This window comes from Calliphora vicina, chromosome 3, assembly GCF_958450345.1.
Source record: "Calliphora vicina chromosome 3, idCalVici1.1, whole genome shotgun sequence".
Taxonomy (NCBI): Eukaryota; Metazoa; Arthropoda; class Insecta; order Diptera; family Calliphoridae; genus Calliphora; species Calliphora vicina.
Genome location: NC_088782.1, coordinates 39,508,145 through 39,534,494, shown reverse-complemented (window position 1 = coordinate 39,534,494; position 26,350 = coordinate 39,508,145). Strand labels below are relative to the sequence as shown.

Below are 26,350 nucleotides of genomic sequence, written 5' to 3'. Positions count from 1 at the left end.
CAATTTTTTAGACAGTTCAAACTCTGTTTTTGATATGAAATACATAGAAATCTGCACAAGATCTTTTCTAATATCTTTAGAATCAGTAGGAATAATATTGTCAGTTAAATAAATAATGAATAAGGTCAAACAAATGACTTCTATTATTTAAAAAAATGTTTTTTAAATTTCAATTTTTTTTTTAAATTTAAAAAAAAAATTATTTTCAATTGGTTTAATAATATTTTTTCCGATTTTGACCCATTGTAGGTCCAACTTACTGTGGTCTTATATACGTCGTTGCAAAGGTCTTTGAAATATCTTTAATGAGATATTCATATTGTCTATATTAATGACTTAGTAATCCAGATATAGGTCAAAAATCGAGGTTGTCCTGGTTTTTTCCTCATATCTCTGCCATTTGTGGACCGATTTTGCTGATTTTAAATAGCAAACTTCTCGAAAGCATGTCTGACAGAATTATTGAAGATTGGATCCCCAAGATATCTGGGGTCTTCAGAAAATTTATTTCAATAGACAGACGGACATGACTTAATCGAATCCGCTATCTATAAGGATCCAGAATATATATACTTTATAGGTTCAGAAAATTATATTGTGGAAATTACAAACGGAATGACAAACTTATATATACCCTTCTCATGAAGGTGAAGGTTATAAATATAAATACATAGATTGGAAACTCTCCTGTCAAAGGCCTAACTCAGTTGTCAACAAGTGGTGAGAATGTATTAGTAAAAACAACTATGTATGTGAAAACAGAAACAACACTCGTGATTATTTTGTGTAATTTTTAGGTTCGAGTTATTTTCTAGTTTCATATTGAGACAAGAACAATTGAAAAAGAGATTTTCTACCAGTTTCTATATCCCAGACGAATACGTTGAGTAAACATTTTAAATGTATTTTGTTTTTGTTACAATAACAAAACACATGTTAAATTTTCACTCAAAGTAATCGAATGGCATATAGAAAAATAATATTTATTATCCATTTCAAATTAAAAACGTGTAGTGTAAAGATATTGAAAGTTTCAAAATCTTTCATGAAACCCCTGTAAGGACCGCAACCAGTAGTTTGCTAATTAAAAAAAATATACATTTACCTAATTTTCATATTAGTATAAGGTCAATCATTCATGATTTATTTTCAAATTTATGAATGAATTTTATTCTTTGTAACGCACGAGCAACAAATGTAATCGATATATTTGTGGACACCTGTTTTCTATATGAATGAATAACAAATTGTTGAACACAATTTCAAACCACAAAATCAACCACTTGTTTGTTATACGATACTTTTGAACACTACTACCCTTTATGGGTGCTCATAACGGACGGACGGACCAGCTAGATGACAGAAAGTCTCGTGAATGAAAAATAAAGAGCAAAACATTTTAATCTATATAATGAGTGAGTAGTAGAGCATGTGATGCCAGACTAGAATTAATTAGTAAGTAAATGTTAACGGTAAATGATAGAGGGGAAATCTATTAAAAATTTATATTGTCGTTTTTAAATAACTTCACAACTGAGTTAGGTCTTTGACAGTAGAGTTTCCGATCTATGTGTATTCCTTTTTTTTCTTTTTAATGTCTACACCATGATACAATAATTGTAGAAGGTAGAATCACTAGGGAGAGTTTTCAATATTTAGCCCTATAACGTCAAACTTTGATTTTGATTTTTTTTCATATTTTTTTTTATATTTTCTTTTGTTTGACGTTACAAGAATTGTATAATTGAGAATTTATTTTCTACTGGTTGTACCTTATGTTGTTGTATCATGGTCTACACCAAAAAAAATTATTTGGTTTTTGAGTAAAAAGTGATTGATGAATGCCAATACAAATTTTAATTTCTTACAAATCTATTAATTAAATATGTTTAAGAAATATTTGTTTTGTGTAATTAAAACACATCCCAAATTATTTGTTTTATTAGTTTTAAAATTATGAATTAAAATAAATTTTTGTTGTCAAATTACTAGATTCTAACCCCCATTAACACGAAGTCTGGTTATGCCTTAACTAATACTTATACTGCAGGTTAAAATTATTTTCGTATGAAAACTGTCAGTATAACTATTAGTTAACACATAACCAGACTTCGTGTTAATGGGGGTAAATTTAAAATTATAGTCATAGAGAAAATATACATAGAGCGGAAAATAGAAAAAAACTCAAACAAAAAAATTACACATACGAGTGTTGTTTTTGTTTTCACATAGTTTTTTTTATTTTTACTAATACATTCTCACCACTTAGGGTTTTGACAACTGAGTTAGGTCTTTGACAGGAGAGTTTCCGCTCTATGAGTTTTCTCTATGGTTTCAATCATAGAGAATATACATAGAGCGGAAACTCTCCTGTCAAAGACTTAACTCAGTTGTCAGAAACCTAAGTGCTGAGAATGTAATAGTAAAAGAGCAATTTTTTTGTTTGAGTTTTTTTCGAGTTTCCGCTCTATGTATATTTCCTCTATGACTATAATTTTAAATTTACCCCCAACTTTCAATATAAATTGTGGGGGCCTTCTTTCAATATTCAAGCTCAGCTAATTTAAATACAACTAATATTTCAAGTAACTACTCAAATATTAATGGTTTTCATCAATAAATTGTAAAAATACAAGAAAAAACTTAGAAAATATTAGACATATTCGAACATACGGTAACACTTCAACGCATACACAAACACAATGAAAAATTGCGTGGGTGGTGTCCTTGAAAACTTGTTGCTCGACAAAATCAAAACGAAGAGAGAGTTTGGTACATCGTAAACAATACGGATGTTGTGTACTCCCATGAACAAAACGAATACAAGAGAACAATTACAGTTATGTTTGGAGGCAAACTAAGGTGACCAATATGCTAAAACTAATGAAAACAACATAATTTGCTAACCATGTTTCTGTGTTAATAAGCAATATGGTCTGCTTAAGTGTTAAGAAAAAGAAAAACACAATTCTAAATAAGAATTCATTTTTGTGGCCTTTTTCGCCAAACCTATACACAGTTTAACGTAGGCAACGTTGAGATAAAGTTCGTGACTTTGGGTGAAATAAAAGTTATTTAAATAAGAAAAAGAGATAAAATTAAAAGTGCTTAAATATGTTGCATATATTTAGTAAGTAAATGGAAAAAAATACTTTCTAATTGCGTTGTTATTAACAACAAAAAAAAAATAGTAATAAAAATTAATTGTTTTTATCTGGGCAAACATATGGGTATTAAAACAAAACTAAATGGCTTTTTAAACCAAAAGAATTTGCATTCTCTCTAAGCATACTTACATTTTTTGGGAGTTAAAGTTGAACACATTTTTATTGCCAGAAAATATGAATGTGTATATGAAAATATTTCATTTACTGCTGCATACAAACTTCACACAGGAATGGGGCCAAATATGTTTAGGGTGGGGGCCGGAAATATTATACATCTTCTTTAAGAAACTGGAAAATTATTTAAATTACAAAAGTGCTCTATTGAATAACTATCTTACTTTTCTCACATTCATTTTTTTTAGTAAAACCTTAAATTTTTTAAATTAAAAAATACTTTATTGATTTCCTATATTTTTTTAAATAAAATTTAAAGAAATAAGTTAAAGTGGCCATAAATGTGTTCACGCGAGTCACTTTTGTGAAAAGAATTAATTTTTTTTACAATACATTTTAAATCACAAATAATTTAATTTAAAATTCATTTCAATAGTTTTATCTAAAATTTTTATATTTCTGAATTCCTTATATTTTAACTTTTCCAAATATTTAATAAATAGGTCAACATCGCGGAAAAGAAATAATATAATGAATTATATTCTGAAAATAGAAAACAAACTAAAAAAAGTATTCATTATTATTGTATTAACCAAAGTATAATAATTAGATAGAATCTCTATCATAGAGAAATACACATAGATTAGAAACTAGAAAAAAATTAAAACAAAAAAATTACTCATTTACATACTCAAAAATTACAATTTGACAACTGAGTTGGGACTTTGACAGGAGAGTTTCCGATCTATGTGTATTTATCTATGCCAGAGACCGGCAAACACATACATGTAACATTTTTGTTGTTTGAGTTCTTGATTGTTTTTGCAAAGTGTGATCGAATGTTATTGTGAGAAAAAAAGCACGATGTAGTAGTTTTTCGGATCTTTGATCTATGCTCTCTATTTTTCCCCCTTGTGAGAGATGTAAACACATCAAAAGTTTAGAATTTTTAACTGAAAATGTTTGATTAAATATACATATGTATGTATATCAGTTCATTAACACACATAATTTAATAATTTTTTTAACACTTAACACATTCTCATTTTCAAAACACGTGCAATTTGCTAAAACTATACTTTTTTTACTCTACACCGCCATAGTGGGGAGGGAGGGTGTTTTGGTTTAGTACTGATGTTTGTAACGTGCAAAAATATTGTCCTAACACTCACCTTAAAGTATACCAATCTGCTCAGGATTATTTTCTGAGTCAATTAATTGATTCCAGTCCATCTGTCCATGTAAACCTTGTAATTAAACTACAGGTCGAAATTTTAAAGATAATTTGACAAAATTCGGCAATTGGAATTGGGCAATTGGGACTAAGCCTATTCAATTTGGTTAGAATCGGTAAATTATTTCTCCTAGCCCCCATACAACTGCCCTATCTGAAATTAGTAAAGCTATCATAAATATATGAACTATAAACATATCCAAACCAAATTCAGCACAAATAAATAAAGTCAACTCATACTACCAAATTTAGTATTGATGTTCCATAGCTCTCAAATTATCACCATTCTTGAAAACTTCATTAATGTTCACTCAGAAATCATCCCACCAAATTTTGTGACGATCGGTTCATAATTAGTCATAGGTCCCATATAAGGCCCACTTCCGAAAATCACTTTATCGAGCATAAATATCTTAAAAATATATGTATATTGTGGATCGTTATAGAAGTCGTTATAGCCATGTCCGTCTATCCGTCTGTATGTTGAAATCAACTTTCCATAGCCCCCAAATAACTTACATATGCACATGAATCATACATTAATATATCGGTAATTCTTCCGGTTCGGTTGCTATTTAAAATCGACAAAATCGGCCCACAAATGGCTGAGATATAAGGAAAAAACCAGTACAACATCGATTTTTGCCCTATTTTTGATCTATATCTATTACTAAGTCATTAATATAGACAATATGGATATCTAATGATAGATATTTCAAAATCCATTGCAACGATGCATATAAGGCTATAATAGAAAGTTGGACATACAATGGGTCAGAATGTCGAAAAATATTTTTTAACCCGATTTTTTTTTATCAAACTATTTTTTTTGTCATAAATTATTTTTAAAAAAAAAAAAAAATATTTAAAAAAAAAATTGGAAAAAACTTTTTTTAAAAAAATTAAAAAACTTAAATTTTGTTTACCTAAAAATATTTAAAAAAAAATATTTTAAGGTATAATTTGGTAATTTCCACAATATAATTTTCCGACCCTATAAAGTATATATATTCTGGATCCTTATAGATAGCGGAGGCGATTACGTCATGTCCGTCTGTCTGTCAGTTTGTTTATTTAAAATCGGTGCACAAATGGCTGAGATATGAGAAAAAAACCAGGACAACCTCGGTTTTTGACATACATATATCTGGATTACTGAGTCATTAATATAGACAATATGGATATCTAATGATAGATATTTCAAAGACCTTTGCAACGACGTACAGTATTGGCCATAACTAAAGCACCCCCTCAATGAATTTTTTTCATATGGTATTTTTTTGTATAAAATCAAAGTTTTAAATACATATATATTATGTATCATTTTCATTTTTTAATATGTTTACTATTGATAAACAAATACTTTCAAAGTTAACCTTTCTATAAGAGGTAACTTAAAATCAAAAAATATTTTAAGGTAGAAAATGAAACGGACAAAACTAAAGCACCCCTTCAAGGATATACTATAAAAAAAAATTTTAGTTAATTTTTTGTTGCAAATCCTTTGTTTTGGATGGCACAAGAACATCTCTTGGCATAGAAGATAATATGTTTTTATGGCGTTTTTCGATATTCCTTCCCAGGCTATTTTAACGGCATGAAATAAATCGTGAAAATTTCCGATCCTTATTTAAAAAATGTTCACTATTTATTTTCATATTAACAATGTGCCACAAGTTCTCAATAGGATTGAGATCGGGAGATTGACCAGGCCAATGAAGAACTTGAATCTTATTGCTGTGTATCCAAGTCTTACAAACTTTGGAGGGGTGCTTAGAATCGTTATCCTGTTGGTAGCTCCCTATAATTGGCATCTCTTCACTGGCATAAGGCAACATTACAGCTTTCAATACATCACGGTACATGAACCGATCCATAATCCCATAAATTTTATGATTTGGCCCAAATCCTTGACCAGAAAAGCAACCCCAGACCATTACATTACCTCCTCCATGTTTAATTGTTCCTTTGCATTACTTAGGATTCAGTCTTCCTCCTTTTGGTCTGCGTACACGCCTTATTCCAGCGGAACTTTTTAAGTTGTATTTGGATTCGGCAGGGAACAGTACTGTCTTTAATTTTTGGACACTCCAGTCGATGTGGGCTTTGACAAATTACAGTCTAGCTTTCTTGTTCTTAGCTGATAGAAATGTTTTTTTTGCTGGTCGTCAGCTGAATAATCGGGCTTCTATTACTCTTCTACGGATTGTTCTTTCGCTAACGCATAATCCTAAACTTGTTCGTACTTGAATAGCTGATGCTGCAGGATCTTTTTGTATTGCTCTTTTGATCAAGGAATCATAATATCGTGTTTTTTTCAGAATGCACCGGAGATTTTTGACCAGTCTTAAAAAATTTTGAAACGAGCCTGGAAATAACTGATCTGTTAATTGAATATTTTTACTAAATTCATGTAGTGATAAGCCCGTCTTCCTGTCTTCAATAACTTTAATTTTAAATTTACTGGAGTACTTGTTCCTTATCATTGGTTTTTTTCACAATAAACTGTATAAAACTTAAATTTTGCACACTACGTCTTCCTATATTTTTATCTTTTGGAATTTTTAAGTCCATTCATTGTGATTCCCGATAACTCATATTGCAAAAATATGCAGTACCGAGTCAAATTTTTAAACATCTTATAAGAGGGTGCTTTTGTTTTGTCCGATGCGTTTTGAGTTTTTATATGATTTATCATTTTAAATTAATTTTTAATAAAAGTATCTTTTACTAAACGAATATTAAATGAACATTAACAATATTAGTTAATAAAATATATACAAAATACATCCCAAAAAAGCAGTTTTTATCAAAAAAATTATGATTTGAAAAAATCCATTGAGGGGATTTTTAAAAAAAATTTTTTTTTTTTTCAATTTATAAAATTTAAAAAAAAAAAAATTAAAATAACCAACTTTGGAAACAAAAATGTTTGTTTACCTAAAAATATTTAAAATTTTTATTTTGAAGTATAATTTGGTGAAGGGTATATAAGATTCGTCACAGCCGAATATAGCTCTCTTACTTGTTTTTTTATTACTTTTGACATTTTATTTTTTCTGTGGTAGAATTTAGAGACGAGATGTAGTGAAAATTAAAATTACAACAACACATCTAAATTTTAGTTACTAATAGGCACTTTTTCACTTGCTTTTAATTACTGCTTCACATAGACGATGCATTGAACCAATAAACGAGTCCATAGTCGCTTTTTATATATTTTGTCATTCCTGTGGAGTAATTTTTGGGAATTTCTTAAACTATCTTGCCAAAAATATTTTTCAAAATGTCCTAAGTCGATTTTTTCTATTACAAATACCAATTCGGTTACCCTCGTCGTAAGGTCCTTGCCTTTTTGAATAAAACACAGGTTAGGATAAAAGGTTATTTTAGTTTTCAACATAGTTCCATGCACTTTGTCCAACGATTCTCCTTCCAAAAAATAAGATTTGTCGAGATCATAAAAATAGGTATTTTTTGTGAGATGATTTCATCGCTGGAGTCAAATCTCTTTCCGACAAGACATTTCTTCAGGCTTTGGAAGCAAGAAATAGCCAGTCGGTGCTATTGGAACCTCAATAAAGTAATAATAACTGTAAATAAAACTAGTAAATCCATTAAAGGGTTAAACATTCGTTATTTTTAAAGCTTTTAAAGTTAATATATTAACTTTTATACTTATATTATTATAATATAAATAGGTATATAGTAAATATAAAAGTTTGCAAAATTGAATTTCTACTGGTACATGAAACAAAGAAAAAACCAAAAGTAAACGGGAGTGCGACTGTATTAAATGGTGGTTTACCACAAAAAACCCCCTTTAAATAAAAACAGTCTTAACTGAATCTCGAATGTGAAAACAATTCCGAAATCTACAGTAGAAACAATTTTTCATTCCATAATATTTTGTATATCAGTGTTTGTTGTATTTATTTATTTATTTGAATTTCTTGCACGAGTATCTTTTTGTAGAAAGAACTCTTATTGAATATTATAATAATAATAATAACAATAACAACTACAATAAAAATAATTTATAAAATTAAAACAACTCACTCTCCTCTCGCGTACATTTCAATTGTTTTTGTGTAGAAAGAACTGTTTCATTTTTGTGCGGTTCTTTTTAGTCTTTTTCACACGGGTTTATACGGTTGATGTGTGTTTTTGTTGATACTCATAAAAATAAAACTTGTTGCTATTTAATAATAATAATATAAAAAAATATCACAAAAAAAAACATCCCAAATTAATTTTTAATCTTTTCTGTATTTACAAGCAGCCATTTTTCAAGGTAAGTTTAAATTATTATTTATTAAAAATAGTTTTTATGAAAAATGCCAACATATTGTTGAAAATTTTGTGTTAAGATATTTTTTTTTGTTCACAAAATTTCTTTTGTGTTTTTTTTTTACACGTTAACGAAAAAGAGCCAAAATTTAAGAGAACAGTGGGCAAGATAACAAGTTTGCATCAGGGATGGAAAATTGGAGATTTTGAAAGTGTCAAGTTTTGAGAGTGAAAGTAAAGAAGTCATTTTGTTGAAAACATTTTTAACTTATAAAGAGTGAGCCAACAAAAATTTATACATGTATTAAGTTAAATAAAACTTAAACCGTTCGATATAAAAATTCTCAAAAATACGTAAATTTATTCAAATATTGTAAAAATTCATTAAACATTAACATATTGACATATTAATCACAACTTATAAATTTATCCACTTTTTGCGGAAATTAAAGATTTTATAGTTGCTTCCGTTACCTTTTTGGACGAGCTGGTCCACTAACGTTTGATTTTAATTTTTTTTACAAGAGCCCAATACCTTTTCACAGGCCGAAGTTCTGGACAGTTGAGTAGATATGTATCCCATTGCAAAAAATTTACATTATTGTTTGAATCAAGGGTTTTTTATGTCCATAATCGTGCCAGAAATATGAAGCCACTCTTTGCTGTTTTAAGAAAAGTTTTTGTAGACACTCCGTAATATATATTTCTGTGTTTATCGTGACTGATGTCACAAATGATTGGCTTCTTTTGCCAATCATATTGTAAGTTGGACCTACAATGGGTCAAAATCGGGAAAAAATATTTTTTAACCCGAAAATTTTTTTTAAAAATTAAAACAAAAATTTGGAAGAAATTTAAAAAAAAAAAATTGAAAATGAATTCCAAAAAAAAAATTTATACAATTTTGAAAAGCTAATTTTTTAATTTTGTTTACCTAAAGGTATTTAAAATTTGTATTTTAAAGTATAATATACCGAATAAGATTTGGCACATTCGAATATAGCTCTCTTAATTGTTAAGAAAGTATTGGATTTTTTTGAAAAGTTTTAATTTTTATTGTGCTGTTAATTTTGACCGAATTAACGGTTGGAAATTAATGATTTAGAAAGATATTATCTGACATATAAAAGCTAACGTGATTAAAAAACAATTAAGAGATCTATATTCGGCTGTGACGAATCTTATATACCCTTCACCAAATTATACTTCAAAATACAAATTTTAAATATTTTTAGGTAAACAAAATTAATTTTTTTTTCAAATTGTTTTTTTCATTTTTTGTAAAAAAAATATATACCCTTCTCACGAAGGTGACTGTATTATAATTGAATTTTCAAAAAAGTAACGGTAAAAAACTTACAATTGTATTGTACTCACATTTTCCATGCCTGGTTTGAGTACTTATATCGAATTGTTTGTTTAAGAGTAAAAGCAATAATTGTCGATACTCTTACTTTTTAAAATAATATTGACGTCACGCGTTTTTGTTTGCAAACATACGAAACACTTGAATTGTTATTGTTGTTTTTCTATCATCATTATCTCTACACATCTAACAGATATACATACATTTAAATTAGACAGAATACTGTTCAATATACATAGATATACAAAATATAAATAAATATGTAATTTGTAGATACAAATAGGAGGGATGTGCTATAAGTTTATCTACATATTTACTTGCATAATGTATAGTATCATATAAAAGTTATCCAACGCTAAATTAAATATTTAATTCATCTTAAAAAAAATATCTTAAAAAAATTTTGGATTAGTTAATAAATTATCAAGTATATTGAATAACAAAATAATTTCGGAATTAGTTTTTAAAATATGAGGTCTTGGAAAGTTGTCCTATGAACTCACAATTTCCATCTTAAACACAAATTTTATTAAAGTCGTTAATGACAATGACAGTAGTGACTATCGTGTCGTAATCCAGCACTTCTAGGAGACTGTACCGAAATAGTGATTTTACCTATCATTTAGAGTGACAACTAGTTACATAACTAGCGACGTGACTAGTTATTTTAACACGTGGATGTCCTAAGCAGGGGTTCAATTGATCGTTTTGGATTACAATGAAACTGCCTAATATCTGGTCCAAAGTAGTCAACGCATTGTATTCACATACCGGTTACATAGCGTCAGTTATCTTACTAGTTACCTAACATAACTAGTTTTTTTTAACATGTAGGGTGCAAACAGTTAGTTAAAAAGACATCTCATAGACAGTCTATTAAATGATTGCTTGTAAACAAACATTCCTCCTCCAATTCTCCAATGGATTCCTTTCTAAAGTGCAGTACAAAATAAACGTTTAAAGTGACTGCACTATAGATTACTAAGAGACATTAAAGTGACTATTGACTTCATGCTGTTACATGGGATATCAGTATACTTAAGTAAAAATAAAAATAAACTGTATGAGAATTATATCAAAACAATTTGTATAAAACCATTTTTTACGAATTTCTCACAAAACAACACTCTAGATTACTTAGAGACCCTGCAGTGACAATTGTCTTCACGCTAGATTACTTGGGATCTATAAAGTAACCAATTGTCTTCTCTCTGCACTACAAAGAGCACATACATACGTGTCAAATGATCAAAATATATAAAGTGATAAGACATTTGTGACAATTACTGTCTTTATTATACACTTCACCTTCATGAGAAGGGTATACATACAGTGGATGACAAAACAATGGAAACTTATCCAAATATTCCATTTGTAGCCCAAAATTTAAAATATTTTTTTAAAGTATTTTTTTTTTAGTATTTTACTTGTATTAGTATTTTACTTGTATTTATATAATTTAACTGAAAAACAAACAACATAATTAATTATATTCTGAAAAAAGGGATCAAAATTAAAAATATTCACTATTTCGCTACTGACAAAACAATGGAAACTATTAAACTTCTGCAAGAAAGAAGTGTAAAACGAAAATAATATTTAAATTAACGATGTAAAAAGCATCCTGTTTACAGTTATTTTATTTTTAAATTCTGGTAATTTTTGACAATTTCTGTTTCTAAGTTTTTCGCATAATTGCCTTTTTTCAAATTTAACGCAAATGGCTAAAGTTAAGATTTGTGAAGACTTAAAAAATAAAATAATTAACGATTTTAAAACTGGTTTAACACAAAAAAGTATCTGTGACAAATATTCAATAAATAAATCAGCAGTTTCAAAAATTATAAAGAAATTTCGTGAGACCGGTTCTGTAAAAACTCAACATTTAGGTGGAAGACCTCGAAAGACTACTCCTAGACAAGATAATTTAATAGCGAGAGAGTTCAAGAAATTCCCAAAAATAACTCCTCGAGAGGTTGTTAATAGCATAAAATAAAATAAGTCGATACAGAAATGGAAACTGTTCTCTTTTCCGACGAATACAAATACAATTTAAGAGGCAGTGATGGGAGAACATTTGTAAGACGACCAAAGGGAAAAAGATTAGATCCAAAGTACACAAATAAGACTGTAAAGTTTGGCGGTGGCAATATTAATGTATGGGGATGTTTTTCAGGGCAAGGTATGGGTCCAATTCATAATATAAAAGATACCATGACAGGTATAAGATACAGAACCATATTAAACGATGTTATATATCCATACGCTGAGGAAAATATGCCCCTAGTTTGAAGATTCCAACACGACAACAACCCGAAACGCACCTCTAGGTTTGTAACCGAGTGGTTACAATCCAACGAGGTACGTGTTTTGAAGTGGCCTGCCCAATCGCCAGATCTCAATCCCATAGAAAATCTATGGGAAATACACCAGGAAGGAAGATTTATCGGAGGCTGTTATAAGGGAATGGCAAAATATTTCAAAGGAGACCATTGACTCTTTAATTGGTTCAATGCATCGTCGATGTGTAGCAGTTATAAAAAATAAGGGATACCCAACAAAATATTGAGTTATTGCAAAGTTTAGACCATATTTGTTAAAATAATACCTAAGTTTCCATTGTTTTGTCAATGCCGTAATAAAGAAATCTTTTAGTTTTGTTTTCTCATTTTTAGAATTTAATTAATTATGTCCTTTGTTTTTTGTTAAATTAAGTTAATAATAGTATACAAATAAAATACTACAAAAATTTTAAAATTTTTTAAAAAATTATTTCAGATTTTAGGCCACTAATAAAATATTTGGAAAAGTTTCCATTGTTTTGTCAACCACTGTATATAAGTTTGTCATTCCGTTTGTAATTTCCACAATATAATTTTCCGACCCTATAAAGTATATATATTCTGCATCCTTATAGATAGCGGAGTCGATTAAGCCATGTCCGACTGTCTGTTGAAATTCGTCGCAGCCGAATATAGCTCTCTTGCTTGGTTTTATTTAATGGATGTGCTCCTGGTGCATTTTGGGTTATAAATATGTATGTAGGTGGCTTCACTGATGTGTTTATTCTGATAAGTTCTGACAACAAAGCGTATTGACAGTTTCTTTATACATAAGTATTTTCTAAATGATTTGGTGTAGCATAACTTTTACACTTGTTTGTGCTGACTGATATACATACTACATACATATGAAATGCACTATAGTTATAATGATTTTTATGACACATAAAGTATTTATCTTAACTTTAATTGTATGAATACAAAAGTGCTTTATGATTCATTTAATATTTAAATTTGTAAACAATTCACACTGGAGTTATTTAATTCTGTACACAGTACTAAGGTCTGTATACAGTATTTCAGTTTTGATACGATTTTCGAAGGTCAAATGTATTTTGTTTTCATAAGTAACTTATCTCATATAAATCTATATTTATGCTACTAATACAAGCATTAACATTAGAAGGACCTTTTATAGGGGATTATTAGAATGTCCTCATTCAACTTGATCATATGGACTGCATCTGCTTTAAGAACATCTTTCAATCGGATTTATAATCTGATTAATCCTTCGATTATATTAAATTTGTATTTAATCTTTTAAAACTCATATTTCAAACATTTCTCCCTGTCTATACTTGACAAATATTTATCATAACAATTAATGACGTTTGTTGTCAAGACAAAGTTGTCTGAGCAAAAGCATTAACAATTTTGTCATAAAGAAACAATAATACTAATAAATGGGGACTATACCTGATAATTTTTTATCATGACAACGATTTTGATGTTTATCATGATAAACATATATTAAGTATAGACAAGGTTAGAGTATCCAAAAAACCGGCAAATTTGAAAAACCGATTTTCGGTTCAACCGAAAAAGTGTGTTTTTGAAAAAACCGGTTTTGATTATTGTATTTTAAAAAAACCGGTTAAACGGTTTCGGGTTTTGTCCGGTTAACCGGTTTATATTAAATTTTTATTTAATATGAAAAAGGTCTCCATAAATTTATTTTTATTTGTTATAATTTTCTATAAAATAAATCAATATTTTTAAAATTGGTCTCAAAGTTTTTCATAAATATGTTTGAATTAGCTTTAGAAAATATATTTCATTAAAACCGGTTAACCGTCTTACAAAAACCGGTTTGTCAAAAAACCGAAAAGTTAAAAAAACCGAAACCGATGGAGTTTACAAAGATGGATACTCTAGACAGGGTATTACATATGAAACAAAATATTAATTTTCAAAATTTTTATAAAAAAGTGTTTGAATATTTATTTATTACTATTTTTAATTATGTAATAATTTTACCATTTATTTTTCAATGAAATAATATTGCAATCCATTAAATCACATTTAAATTGTATTTAAGTTCAATAAACTTTTGTTTAATCATATTTGTACTGTAGGATTTTAATTAAAACTCAATAAAAATCCAACAATAATATCACATTGCACAGTGGAATTCAATAATATGTAGAAAGACGTAATAAATAAAGTCTTGAAATTTAAAATAACTGTAGAGGCGGAGTAAGGTTTTTGAAAATTATTTGAATTTATGTAAATTTAAAACTTAAGGATGCCAAATTATGGCATCTAGGGTGTTAATATAAAAATATGTGAAAATTAGATTATTAGAAAGTGTCAATTAACGCTAAGGAAATAGATCGCTGTAATATAAATCATCTCTGGTTGATTTTAGCAGTGTCTCAGCCACTTAATTTCTAATTGCTCCACTGTATATTGTTCATTGGCATAAAGTCTAACTAACGATGCACAGTGGGGCATAATCGAAATTTTTTGGAAATAAATCTGGCATTTCTAAACGGCTGGTGGCATTTGACGTGGGCGTAGCCAAGGAGTATTCGAGTTTAAGTTATTAAAATGGGACCTACAAATGCTCCAGGGGCGGCGCTATGGGAGCTCAAAGTAGGGCACCTTCGACATGTAAAATTTTTAAACACGTGCCATTTTTTCGTTTCCCATCCGATTTCAAAGATTTTTATACCCTACACCACCATAGTGGGTGTTGCAGATGTTTGTAACGCCCAAAAATATTAGTCTAACACCCACCTTAAAGTATACCGATCGAGAATCACTTTCAGAGTCGATTAAGCGATGTCCGTCCGTCCGTCCGTCTGGTCGGCTGGCTGGCTGGCTTTTAATTTTAAAATTTTGCCAAAATATGAGGCGTACTTTTTGACCAAATGGAGTAGATTTTTTTTTTGTTAGTTAGACAACTAAATTACCAATAATATACAAACGATTTCAGAGCAATATCAATTATAAATCCAAAAATAAACGATTTTCAATTTAAAAATTTCAAAAATATTAGATTTTTGCTGTTTTTTTTTGGCGAAAAGGTGACTTAACTCTTTTTTTTATTAAAAAAAAACTTTCTTTGAGAACATATAACAGTTTTATGTTTTTCTGTAAGGTATCTTTACGGAGAACATTTTGGTATATGTTCTATTTTTCGAATATGTCGGCATTACGTCCTTCGAAAATTGACCTATTTTTATAAAAATTTCAACTTTGGGCCACATGTTCTAACATCCCAAAGCTGGGATCAGAAAACGGAAAGCAGCTTTAGAAACCTTCATATGTTCCCTATTTGTCCCCAAAGTATATTCCCAGCCCCGAGGGAAATGTAGACCCTATGTGCAAAATTGTAAAAATACCATTTTTGGGATTTTCGCTACAATTTTTAGGAATTGCGGGACTCCCTTTGACCTTTGGACAAGTTTTTTTACATTTTGTTATTAAGAATGAGAAATTTAAAAAAAAGTTGAAAACTTCTTTGAGTTTTGTTAATAAATAAAGATTTTATTACATATTTATTAATTTTCTTAGGATTGCAAATATTAGGACCAATTTGATTCACATTTTTTACAATTTTGCTCATAGTTTGGGGATAAATAGGGAACATATGAAGGTTTCTAAAGATGCTTTCCGTTTTCTGATCCCAGCTCCCATAGCGCCGCCCCTGGAGCATTTGCTGGGCCCATTTTAATAACTTAAACTCGAATACTCCTTGGCTACGTCCACGTCAAATTTTATTTCGATCGGACCAGCCGTTTAGAACTGCCAGATTTATTTCCAAAAAATTTCGATTCTGCCCCACTGTGCGATGTGCATTATGCACAAAAACATACCAAAAAGAGAAAAAAAAATTGCATTATTAAATAATCACGCACCAAACATAAGCAAATGGAAATTATTGTTCATTTAACAGAAGTGTGAAAAGGGGATGGATGGGGTGTAAAAAGTTTAAATACTTATAGATTTGAATTCGAGTTGAAATAAGCTGCCATAATTATTTAGAATTTCTTTATATGTAATTAAAATACATGCATTTCCTCTCACAGACAAGATGCTAAATTAGCACCTGTGATTTTTATTATTTTAATATTCAGCAAATGATCGCTGCATTTAAGAAAATAATAAATAAAAACGATTGAACGTAAATCAATTTTTATTTAATACTTTTATTTAGTACAGTTTAAGATTGTTTGCAAAGGCGTAATAAATGGCTAGAAATAATAAATGTGACTAACTGTGACGAATCACATGCATATATGAAAAGTTAAGTCTAATCGGATCATCAGAACCCGTGCCGTATCAAAAATTACTGATTGAATATTAGTGACATTTTGAATTTTATAGATTTTTAATGAAAACTTCACATACAAATATAAGCCCTTGGGAATCCTCAACGGAATGCAGTTTTATATACCATAGTTTGTTTAGGATAAGTCTTTTATCCACTTTGGATATAATATGTTGCCAAAATCACACGAAAAAAAACAGTAATTTTTCATCTTCAAAATAAAAGTTCGCATGAAGCTTTTAAAAAAAACAGTTTTAAATAGTCGTCATAAAAAATTCATTTGAAGACTTTTATTTTTTCCGTCATAAAATAAAAGTCATTTGAAAATGAGTTTTATTTTCTGACGGAAATAAAAGACTTTTATTTTATGACGGCTATTTATAACTCCTTTTTTGAGGGTTTCATGCAAACTTTTATTTTAACCATAGATTCTGAAAGAGCACGTCAATACGAATCTATTGGTATATAACAATATATCTCTCCGTTGACTCTAACATATAGATTTTTTGATTTCAAATTTCAAGATAACCTTTATTTACGGTCCCTGATAAAAAGTAATTTTAATTTCTCAAACATTTCAATCAGACATTTTTTAAGCGTTTTAAAAAATTTGGCATATTTTAATCCCATATAGCTAAAGGGTTAACATTTACATTAACATTTTTCTGAAATGTTGACCTTTGTTACCTAAAAGGAGTAGAAATAAATAGAGATGTAAAGAAAATAAAGAGAGGAGGCAAACTTGATTTATTCATACAAGATCTACTAGTATACAAGTAGTGTTTGACAAGTTTAGAAAAAGATCGACGATATGATTTGTAAATATCAGTTATTAGAAATTTCCACCAAGAGGCGCGATCTGCCTTAGTTTTCATCAGCTATTCCTAATATAGGCATCGATGCTCAGAAAGTTCAGAAAGGCTGCCAGAGAAGAGCTGTTCCACAAACCTAGCAGGGAGATCTCTCAGTGCCGGTCAGTAAAAGTGAAAAAATAAAACCTGCATGTCCATTCTAAACATTACCGAAAATAAATTGGTTACCTTAAGTATTCTTAAGTCATCGAGCGATAGCAGCAACTGAGATCTACGTTTGGATAGAGTAATGAACAGTTTTCATTCACCCCTATTATGTCGACATTAAGTCACGTCGACGGCGCTAAAATGGTATTTACGAAGTCACTATCGATAACAATTGTCAACTATTGACAGCAATTTGTATTTTTCTAAGGCGCGTTAAAGTCGACATTGGCTGAAAACGAGTCTTTTCTGTCGACGCGATATTTGACAACGACTCATACAAAAATTAAAGATAGTTGCGATTAGAGAAATTAAAAAAAATAAAATCAACAATGGGAAGCAATTTGAAACCGTAATGGCAGAACGTTAATTTTAACATGGTTGGGCATGGCAGATTCTGCCATGGTTGGGATGAACTCAGGCTTAAGTCAGTTCTATTGACACTTTTCAAATCACTTAAAAAATGTAGCTATTCGCGGAGTTATCTATTGTAAACAAAATAAAAAAAAATTATCCTGCCACGTACTACCACAGTGTAAAAAATTATTTCGCCCGGCTGAGTGCATATGAAATATTTACTAGCGAAGCAGGTGTTCGAAATATTTAAATCATAGCTTCTTTTCATTACATTGAAGCTTAAGGATTTGTTTGTTTCACTGGAATCCAATAGAAAAATGCATTTTATACGAATAATAAATAAAAATCAACAACTGTCACGAAATGCATAGGAATGGTATTTATTTCTTTTAAATTATCGATAACAAGTCGAAATCAACACAACATTGTTAATAAATACCGATTTAGCGTCGAGGTGATGTCGATGTCGACTCGAAGTGACAATGACTACAAAGTGATGTCTACGTCGACAATGACATACATAATAGAGGTGATTGTCAAGTCCTTTTAAATTACCCCAAAACCGGCAAATTCCGATTCTACCAAAGAATTAATACGTTCCATAGTGTTTTCACATGGTATGCTAAAGAATGGTTCAGGAACTATGAACGAGCGCCCATGTCGGCCAGCGTAACCTTTACGGCCAGGTACGATGATAAGGCTCTAAGAATAGCCTGGCTATCCTACATAACAAATACCTTAGTATTCCTTAATCTCCTTCTTAAACATTCATTAGAGAATATAAGAATGGCGGAAATCTCTGCTTGAAATATTGATGGAGCATGAGAAATACAGATGAGGCGATAGGCCAAGTGATGATCTCGTAGTCATCTTTTCCACTTTATTATGTTATTATTATTGGCCTTAATAAAAGACCAGTAAATAATCTTCGGTTTTAACCCTCACCTTTTATCTAGTAGCTTTTTTGATAGTGTTGGATAAGTGATAATTCCAAATTTCTGTTATAGTTAGCCGCCCTTTCTATGACTTATACATCAGCCTGAAGAATATTACACACATTTGGGATCTTAAAAAGCATTCTAATTCCAAATTGTTTTATGTCGCCAACTCAATTCTCTTTTTTAGAGGGGTTCAGGTAAATGGAGAGGCCCTTTCTACTAGGAAAGATACCCTCCACTAATATCGCTTTGTTCGATATTTAAAAATCGAAGTTTCTCATGAATAAGGGTCTAGAAGAGCAATAATCAATGCGACCGGGAAGACTCTGCACAATTCCAATAACGCTCCTATTTTTGGCTTTGCAAAGTGATTCTGATACAATTGATATAATAACATTTTACTCGTCATTTATTGGGTATCCCGATAGACTAGATGTTAGTGTGCTGGACTATTAGTCTTTGGTGTGCGAATTGAATTCCCGACAAAGACTCTGGGTGTTTCTGGAAAAAAGACAAAAAGTATTTATTGAAAAATAAAATTACGAGCTTGAAACATTATCTGGTGCACAGTGGTTTAGAAATTTGATATTTTGGAAAATAATTCGGTAGCATGTGAACGATTGGAGATATCATAATTAAATTGAACATAATCAGTGCTGAGATGTTATTGAGATGAAGATGAACTAGTGGGCAGTCCCCAAAAGTAGATCAATTACTTTTAAATTTATTTAGATCCCAATCTAACTATATTGTTAATGTCTGAAAATGTAACCCCCTGTCTATACTTGACAAATATTCATCATATCAATAAATGACATTTGTTGTCAAGGCAAAGTTTTATCATAACGAAGCAATAATACTAATAAATGGAGACTATACCTGAAGTTTATCATGATAAAAATGTATCAGGTATAACCAGGGGGTAAATGTAGTACCACAGGGTTGTCGTTTACAATACATTTATTGCTGTTTAAAACTTGTTTTCAACTTTTTCCAACCCCTTTTAATATTAACACATTTTATTTTATTACTACTAGAACCTTATTTTCTTAAATAAAATAAAATTATTTGCCCCTATAAAATTATGACAGTAAAGCAGCATAATTTATGCTCGTCTGCTGATGACGACCAAGTCCTAATTATTTTTATATATATTTTTTTGTATCGCATGAACGCAAGTGTTTTTAACAAATAAATGTCATGAGAATTTTGCTACAAGTCGACGACATCAATGTTTGCTTAATAGTTAATTATTATTTTTAATTTTATTGTTTTGTGGAAAATTAACATAAAGTAAATATGAACGTTGTCAAATTGAAATAAGAGTGGCCCATGTTTGAGGTAGGTTTTTTTGTTATCATGTAAGGTATAGGAAGTAAAGTGAGACACGATAACTTGACACGATTAAATTGAACATAAATATTTAACTTCACAAATGTTGTAATTATTTTGATAAAAATGTTTTCAATTCACAAAATATTGTAGGAGTTGTATCGTGGTCGGATACAACTAAAAACAATAGTTGTACAATTGTTTTTAAAAGATTTATTTTTAGCTAAGTTATGTAGGGTAGAAGTAGGGAACATACGCCACTTTTTTTTGAGGCGATCTCAAATTAAAACCAGAATACATATTTTTAATTTTTTTCTGGTTTCGGATACTTAGATATGTTGGCTTTAGTTTTTATCATTTCAATCTTGCCTATCTCATCTTCATATACACATTTCTAGACTGACCAAAAACGGCACAACCACGCCAAAGGGGTGGGGCAGATTTGTCATTTGTAAAATAAAACAAAAAATTCAAAAAATTTAAACGTATTTTACTGTTTTATACCTTAATTCACAAATCAACGTATAATAAACTGGATATTTATGGTTTATTTCTAGATATTATAATATCTAAATATATATTTGGTCAATTCACAAGGTCTCTTATCATGTCATATTGTCATAATGTCCTAATATTTCACAATGGTTTTTATTGCTATTCAAGCAAAAAATGTCCTAAAATAATACTAATCTGTATGCTATGTTTATCGTGTTATCGTAACCAACCAGCAGAGACCTGCACCGAATGCCTAAGAGTCTTTTAAGCCGAATCGTGATATATTAGGACATTATGACAATAAGACTGATAAGAAACCTTGTGAATTGACCTATTGTTTATTTCACACAACTTAACAAAAACTTAAAAAATTTTTTTTTTTAAATATTTTTAGGTAAACAAAATTTAATTTTTTTTTTAAATTTCTTTATAAAAAAGTTTTTTTAAAATTTTTAATTTCCGAAATTGTTTTTAAAAAAGTTTTTCCAAATTTTGTTTTTTAATTTTTTTTTTTAAAATTTTTGTTTTTAATTTTTTTTTTTTTTGGAAAATAATTTATGACGAAAAAATTTTTTTGATGAAAAAAAAAATCGGGTTAAAGATATTTTTCCCGATTTTGACCCATTGTAGGTCCAACTTACTATAGCTTTATATACATCGTTGCAATGGACTTTAAAATATATATCATTAGATATCCATATTGTATATATTAATGATTTAGTAATCCAGATATAGATCACAAATAGGCCAAAAATCGAGGTTTTCCCGGTTTTATCCTTAATCTCAGTCATTTGTGGGCCGAAAGAATTCCCAACATATTGATGTATGTAAGTTATTTTGGGGCTACGGAATGTTGATTTCAACATACAGACGGACATACGGACATGGCTATATCGACTTCGCTATCTATAACGATCCAGAATATATATAATTTGGGGGGTCGCAAATGAAAAATGTAGAAATTACAAACAGAAAGACAATCTATATATACTCTTGCCACTCATGGCGAAGAGTATAAAAAAATTAAACAAATTGTGACTGAATTTTTCTTTATTTTATCAACCTTTTGCTCTACATCAAAGGGATTCCTTATATCTGGCGAATGTGCCCCAGGGGAAGTTATGAGGTTTAATATAAATTTTTTTCACTTATTGTTCACTATTATTGACATTTTATCGCCAACCAATATCTTTTTTGTAACACAAAAACTAAAGAAGTTGGCACAAAAAATTCACACGCTGAAGTTTTTCAAAGCTTGTTGAAAAACCATTAATAGCGTCTGCCTCACATCATATGTAAAATTAAAGTTTCCAACTTTCAGGAATGAAAAATAATCGATAAACGAAAACATAACTTGATAATGTAACAAAATCGATTACTCTGTTTTTAAGTTATTCGGTGTTGGCAGATGTGCCCCTATGGCGCATGATCCCCCTTCTACCCTATGCTTTTATAGCATTATTGAAATTTATTTTTTTAAATACCTCCCTAAAATTCACAATAATTTACATGGCAACTCTTTCTAAAAATGTAAACAAACTTCTATGTAGTGTAAAAAAAATACACTAAACAACATTTTCCATGTGAATTTTATAAGCATTTAAATGCATCTATTAAAATCTTTATTTTTTTTTTTCAAATAATTAATGAGACATTATTCATTCGTTCATTCATTATTTCACTGTTTATACCCTACACTACCATTTTGGGGTGGGTATTATGTGTTGGTGCTGATGTTTGTAACGCCCAAAAATATTGACTCAACATCACTTTCTTAGTCAATTTAACGATGTCCGTCTGGTTGCTTAGCTGGCTGACTGTCCATGTAAATTTGTACGCAAAGTACAGGTCGAAATAGGACTTTAGCTGTCATAAATGTCAGATTTATATAGGTATCCACACAAATTTCGCCATAATTATAAAATATATCAAAACATATTGTGTATATGACTTAAAACTGCGGGATTTACAATAGTTGGAGTATATTTTACACGCGGTTTTTGTTTTTAATAAATTAAATATAATTTTGAAGGGTAAGTATCCGTTATTTATTCTCACTTGGTTATAGAACATTATAATGTAAACAACAGAGTTTTTTTGCTTCAAATATATCGAATTTTGTTCCAACAAAGCGTCATATGCGGGAAGTTTTGCTTTACTTCTTTTATTTGAAGAAAAGTGGCACTGAAGCTTGTTGTAAAACTCAGCAAGAGCTTGCAAAATCTTTGAGAGCTACTCAAGCAGCAATTTCAATACGTTTGTGAGCAGCAGGATTCATCCAAAAGCAGGCAAGTTGGGTTCCATACGAATTGAAGACGAAAGACCTTGAAAGACTATTTTGAATGTCCGAAATGATTCTTGAACGCTATAAAAGAAAATAATTTGTGCACCGAATCATTACTTGCGATGAAAAATGGATCCATTACAATAAACCGAAGCATAAGAGATCGTATGTGAAGCCCGCACACCAAAGCCAAATATCCATGGCGCTAAGGTAATCCATGGCGCTAAGGGAGCATAAGGATCCTATCTATTATGAGCTGCTGTTCAGACCATCATAGGGAACCTTTACCGAACGCAACTGATTTGTTTGAAGCGATCATTGGCCGGAAAACTCCTAGAATATGCGGCCAGACATGAAACCGTAATATTCCATCTTGACATCGCTCGGCCACATGTAGCAATATCTGTTAAAAAGTAATTAAGTAGAATGAAGAGGTTGGGAAGTTTTGCCTCACCCGTTTTATAGTCCAGACCATGCCCCGTTCGATTACTATTTGTTTCGATCGATGAAGAAGACTGTTTCTGGGATACGCATCACTTCAGAACAGAATATCCGAAAATGGCTAGATTCGTTCTTGGCCTCAAAATATGAGCAGTTCTTTTGGTGCGGGAATCCATATGTTGCCAGAAAGAATAAAAGCTAAAACTTTGAAAAAATTTCACAATTTTAAGTCATAAATCCAATAAAAAATTTAGGGTGTGATTTATCTTAAACTTTTGTGCGGGTCGGTTAAAATCACTTTAACGATCATAAATGTCATAGTCATAGCTCTCATATTAGGCCCACTTCCGAAAATAGTTTTTACTTGAGCAAGTCTTGAGTTTATAGAAGAGAGAGGAAGAAAAACAGGAAAATCATTTTAATCTTACTCAAGACTTGCGTAAATATACTTGATGTGTGTGAACTAGCACAAAGTCTTCATTATTTCTGAAGTAATGTGAATAACAGCTTTGGAATTCATTCGATGTAGAGTATCATACCATCAGGCTTGACTTACTATACTTTCTTACTTGTTATACCCTTCACCTTCGTGAGAAGGGTATATATAAGTTTGTCATTCCGTTTGTAATTTCTACATTTTTCATTTCCGACCCTATAAAGTATATATATTCTGGATCCTTATAGATAGCGGAGTCGATTAAGCCATGTCCGTCTGTCTGTCTGTCCGTCTGTTAGTTGAAATCAATTTTCTGAAAACCCCAGATATCTTCGGGATCCAAATCTTCAATAATTCTGTCAGACATGCTTTCGAGAAGTTTGCTATTTAAAATCAGCAAAATCCGTCCATAAATAACGGAGATATGAGCAAAAAACCGGGACAACCTCGATTTTTGACCTATTTTTGATCTATATATGGATTACTAAGTCATTAATATAGACAATATGGATATCTAATGATAGATATTTCAAAGTCCATTGCAACGATGTAGATAAGGCTATAGTAAGTTGGACCTACAATGGATCAAAATAGGGAAAAATATTTTTTGACCCGAATTTTTTTTTTCATCAAAAAATTTTTTTTCCAAAAAAAAAATTTTAAAAAAATTTTAAAAAACACATTTTTTAAAAAAAATTAAAAAAAAAAATTTTAAAAAAAAATAAAAAAAAAATTAAATTTTGTTTACCTAAAAATATTTAAAAAAATTTATTTTAAAGTATAATTTGGTGAAGGGTATATAAGATTCGGCACAGCCGAATATAGCTCTCTTACTTGTTTTATTATAAATTCTATTTGGAGAAAAATTGTTGTTTTTTAATATTTTAAGCATGAGTAATGAAATTGTGCATGTTTTCAATCAACAATATCCGCAGTTTGTAGATATAAATCTGACTTTGAAAAATAAATATGTATAGTACATGTAATTTATTTATGCCCCCAAAAAGGGTGGGGTACTAATTTATAATTTTATCTTGAAATTTTTGAAATTCCTAAAGATATTGAGATTTCAAAAAGTGTCAAGAAAACATTCTATATAGAGAGTAATACACATATATCGGAAACTCTTCTATCAAAGACCTAACACAATTGTCAACAACTTAAGTGGTGAGAATGTATTAGTATTATGTATTACATTATTTTGAGTAATTTTTTTGTTTGAGTATTTTTCTAGTTTCCGCTCTATGTGTATTTATCTATGGTTCATGATACCAATACGTATAAAATATATCGAATTTTTTTTTTACTTCAAAGGATTTTGGATATATTTATATTTGTTTATATTTATAGTAGTGAAAGTGTTTTCGGAAGTTTGATATTAAATAATTAAATTACATTCAATACACATTTCTTGTCTAATACTTATTTTAATAGTGGTCAATCTCATCTATTTTAAATTGACATTATTTGTTTCTTTTATTTATTTGAAATCCTTAAATGTATAGACTGTCAGCTATTACGAGTGTTTAAAAAAGAAAACAGGTATAATACAAATTAATTTACCTGTGCAAAAATATTGAAAGACAAAACAGCCAGCTAATTCATATTGATTAAGATGGTGGTGTATTATAAGGAGTGTACAGATGAGGGCAATGCAATAGAATAGCAAGGTTTATGCTAAGGTTTTACTAAACTGTTTAAGGACAAGTTGTATGTATTTCAAATGTTTCAGATCCAGCTGTAAAATCTTTAATATCCATTAAAAAACTAATATTAATTAGCTAAAATATAATATTTGAACTGAAGGGCTACAAGGTGTCAACATGTAACCATCTATTTCAACGTATGTTACTTATACACATTAGAGTGCTCCAAACTTGTATGGATAAAAATAACTTTAAGCTACCGCCGAAAATTTAGCTGGTATTGTTCCTTGGATTGTAAAAATACAATTTGCTAAATATTAGGATAATGCGATAACGTCAATGTTAATATTGATTCATCCTTTTTCCAGTTTTTGTAAAAAGCTGGATTTTAAAGGTAATATTTTAATGAAACTTCTAATTGTTGACAGACAATTTGTTGGTTATTTTTATATTAAGGATCTAAAATTTCAAAAGAAATAGACAAATTCGAATTAGTGTTAAATAAGAACGAAGAATAGTAATAAAATATGGAAATTATTGTGTGTATGACTTAAAAATGCGGAATTTACAATAGATGACGTATCTTTTGTAAGAGGTTATTGTTTTTAATGACTTT

General features: G+C 29.7%; 1 protein-coding gene across 2 annotated transcripts in view; it reads left to right on the top strand.

The window, feature by feature from the left end:
- Positions 1 to 3,040: 3,040 nt before the first annotated feature.
- Positions 3,041 to 26,350, top strand: part of LOC135953703 (plasma membrane ascorbate-dependent reductase CYBRD1) — a 57,474-nt gene continuing 34,164 nt past the window's right edge. Inside the window, exon 1 of one of the 2 annotated variants that reach the window (XM_065503680.1) lies at positions 3,041 to 3,130. In XM_065503680.1, the coding sequence (XP_065359752.1) occupies positions 3,115 to 3,130 (16 nt within the window). In that variant the 5' untranslated portion in view covers positions 3,041 to 3,114. Of the gene's footprint in view, positions 3,131 to 8,653; positions 8,810 to 26,350 lie in introns of those variants that run through there. The other variant, XM_065503681.1, reaches the window with a different exon arrangement.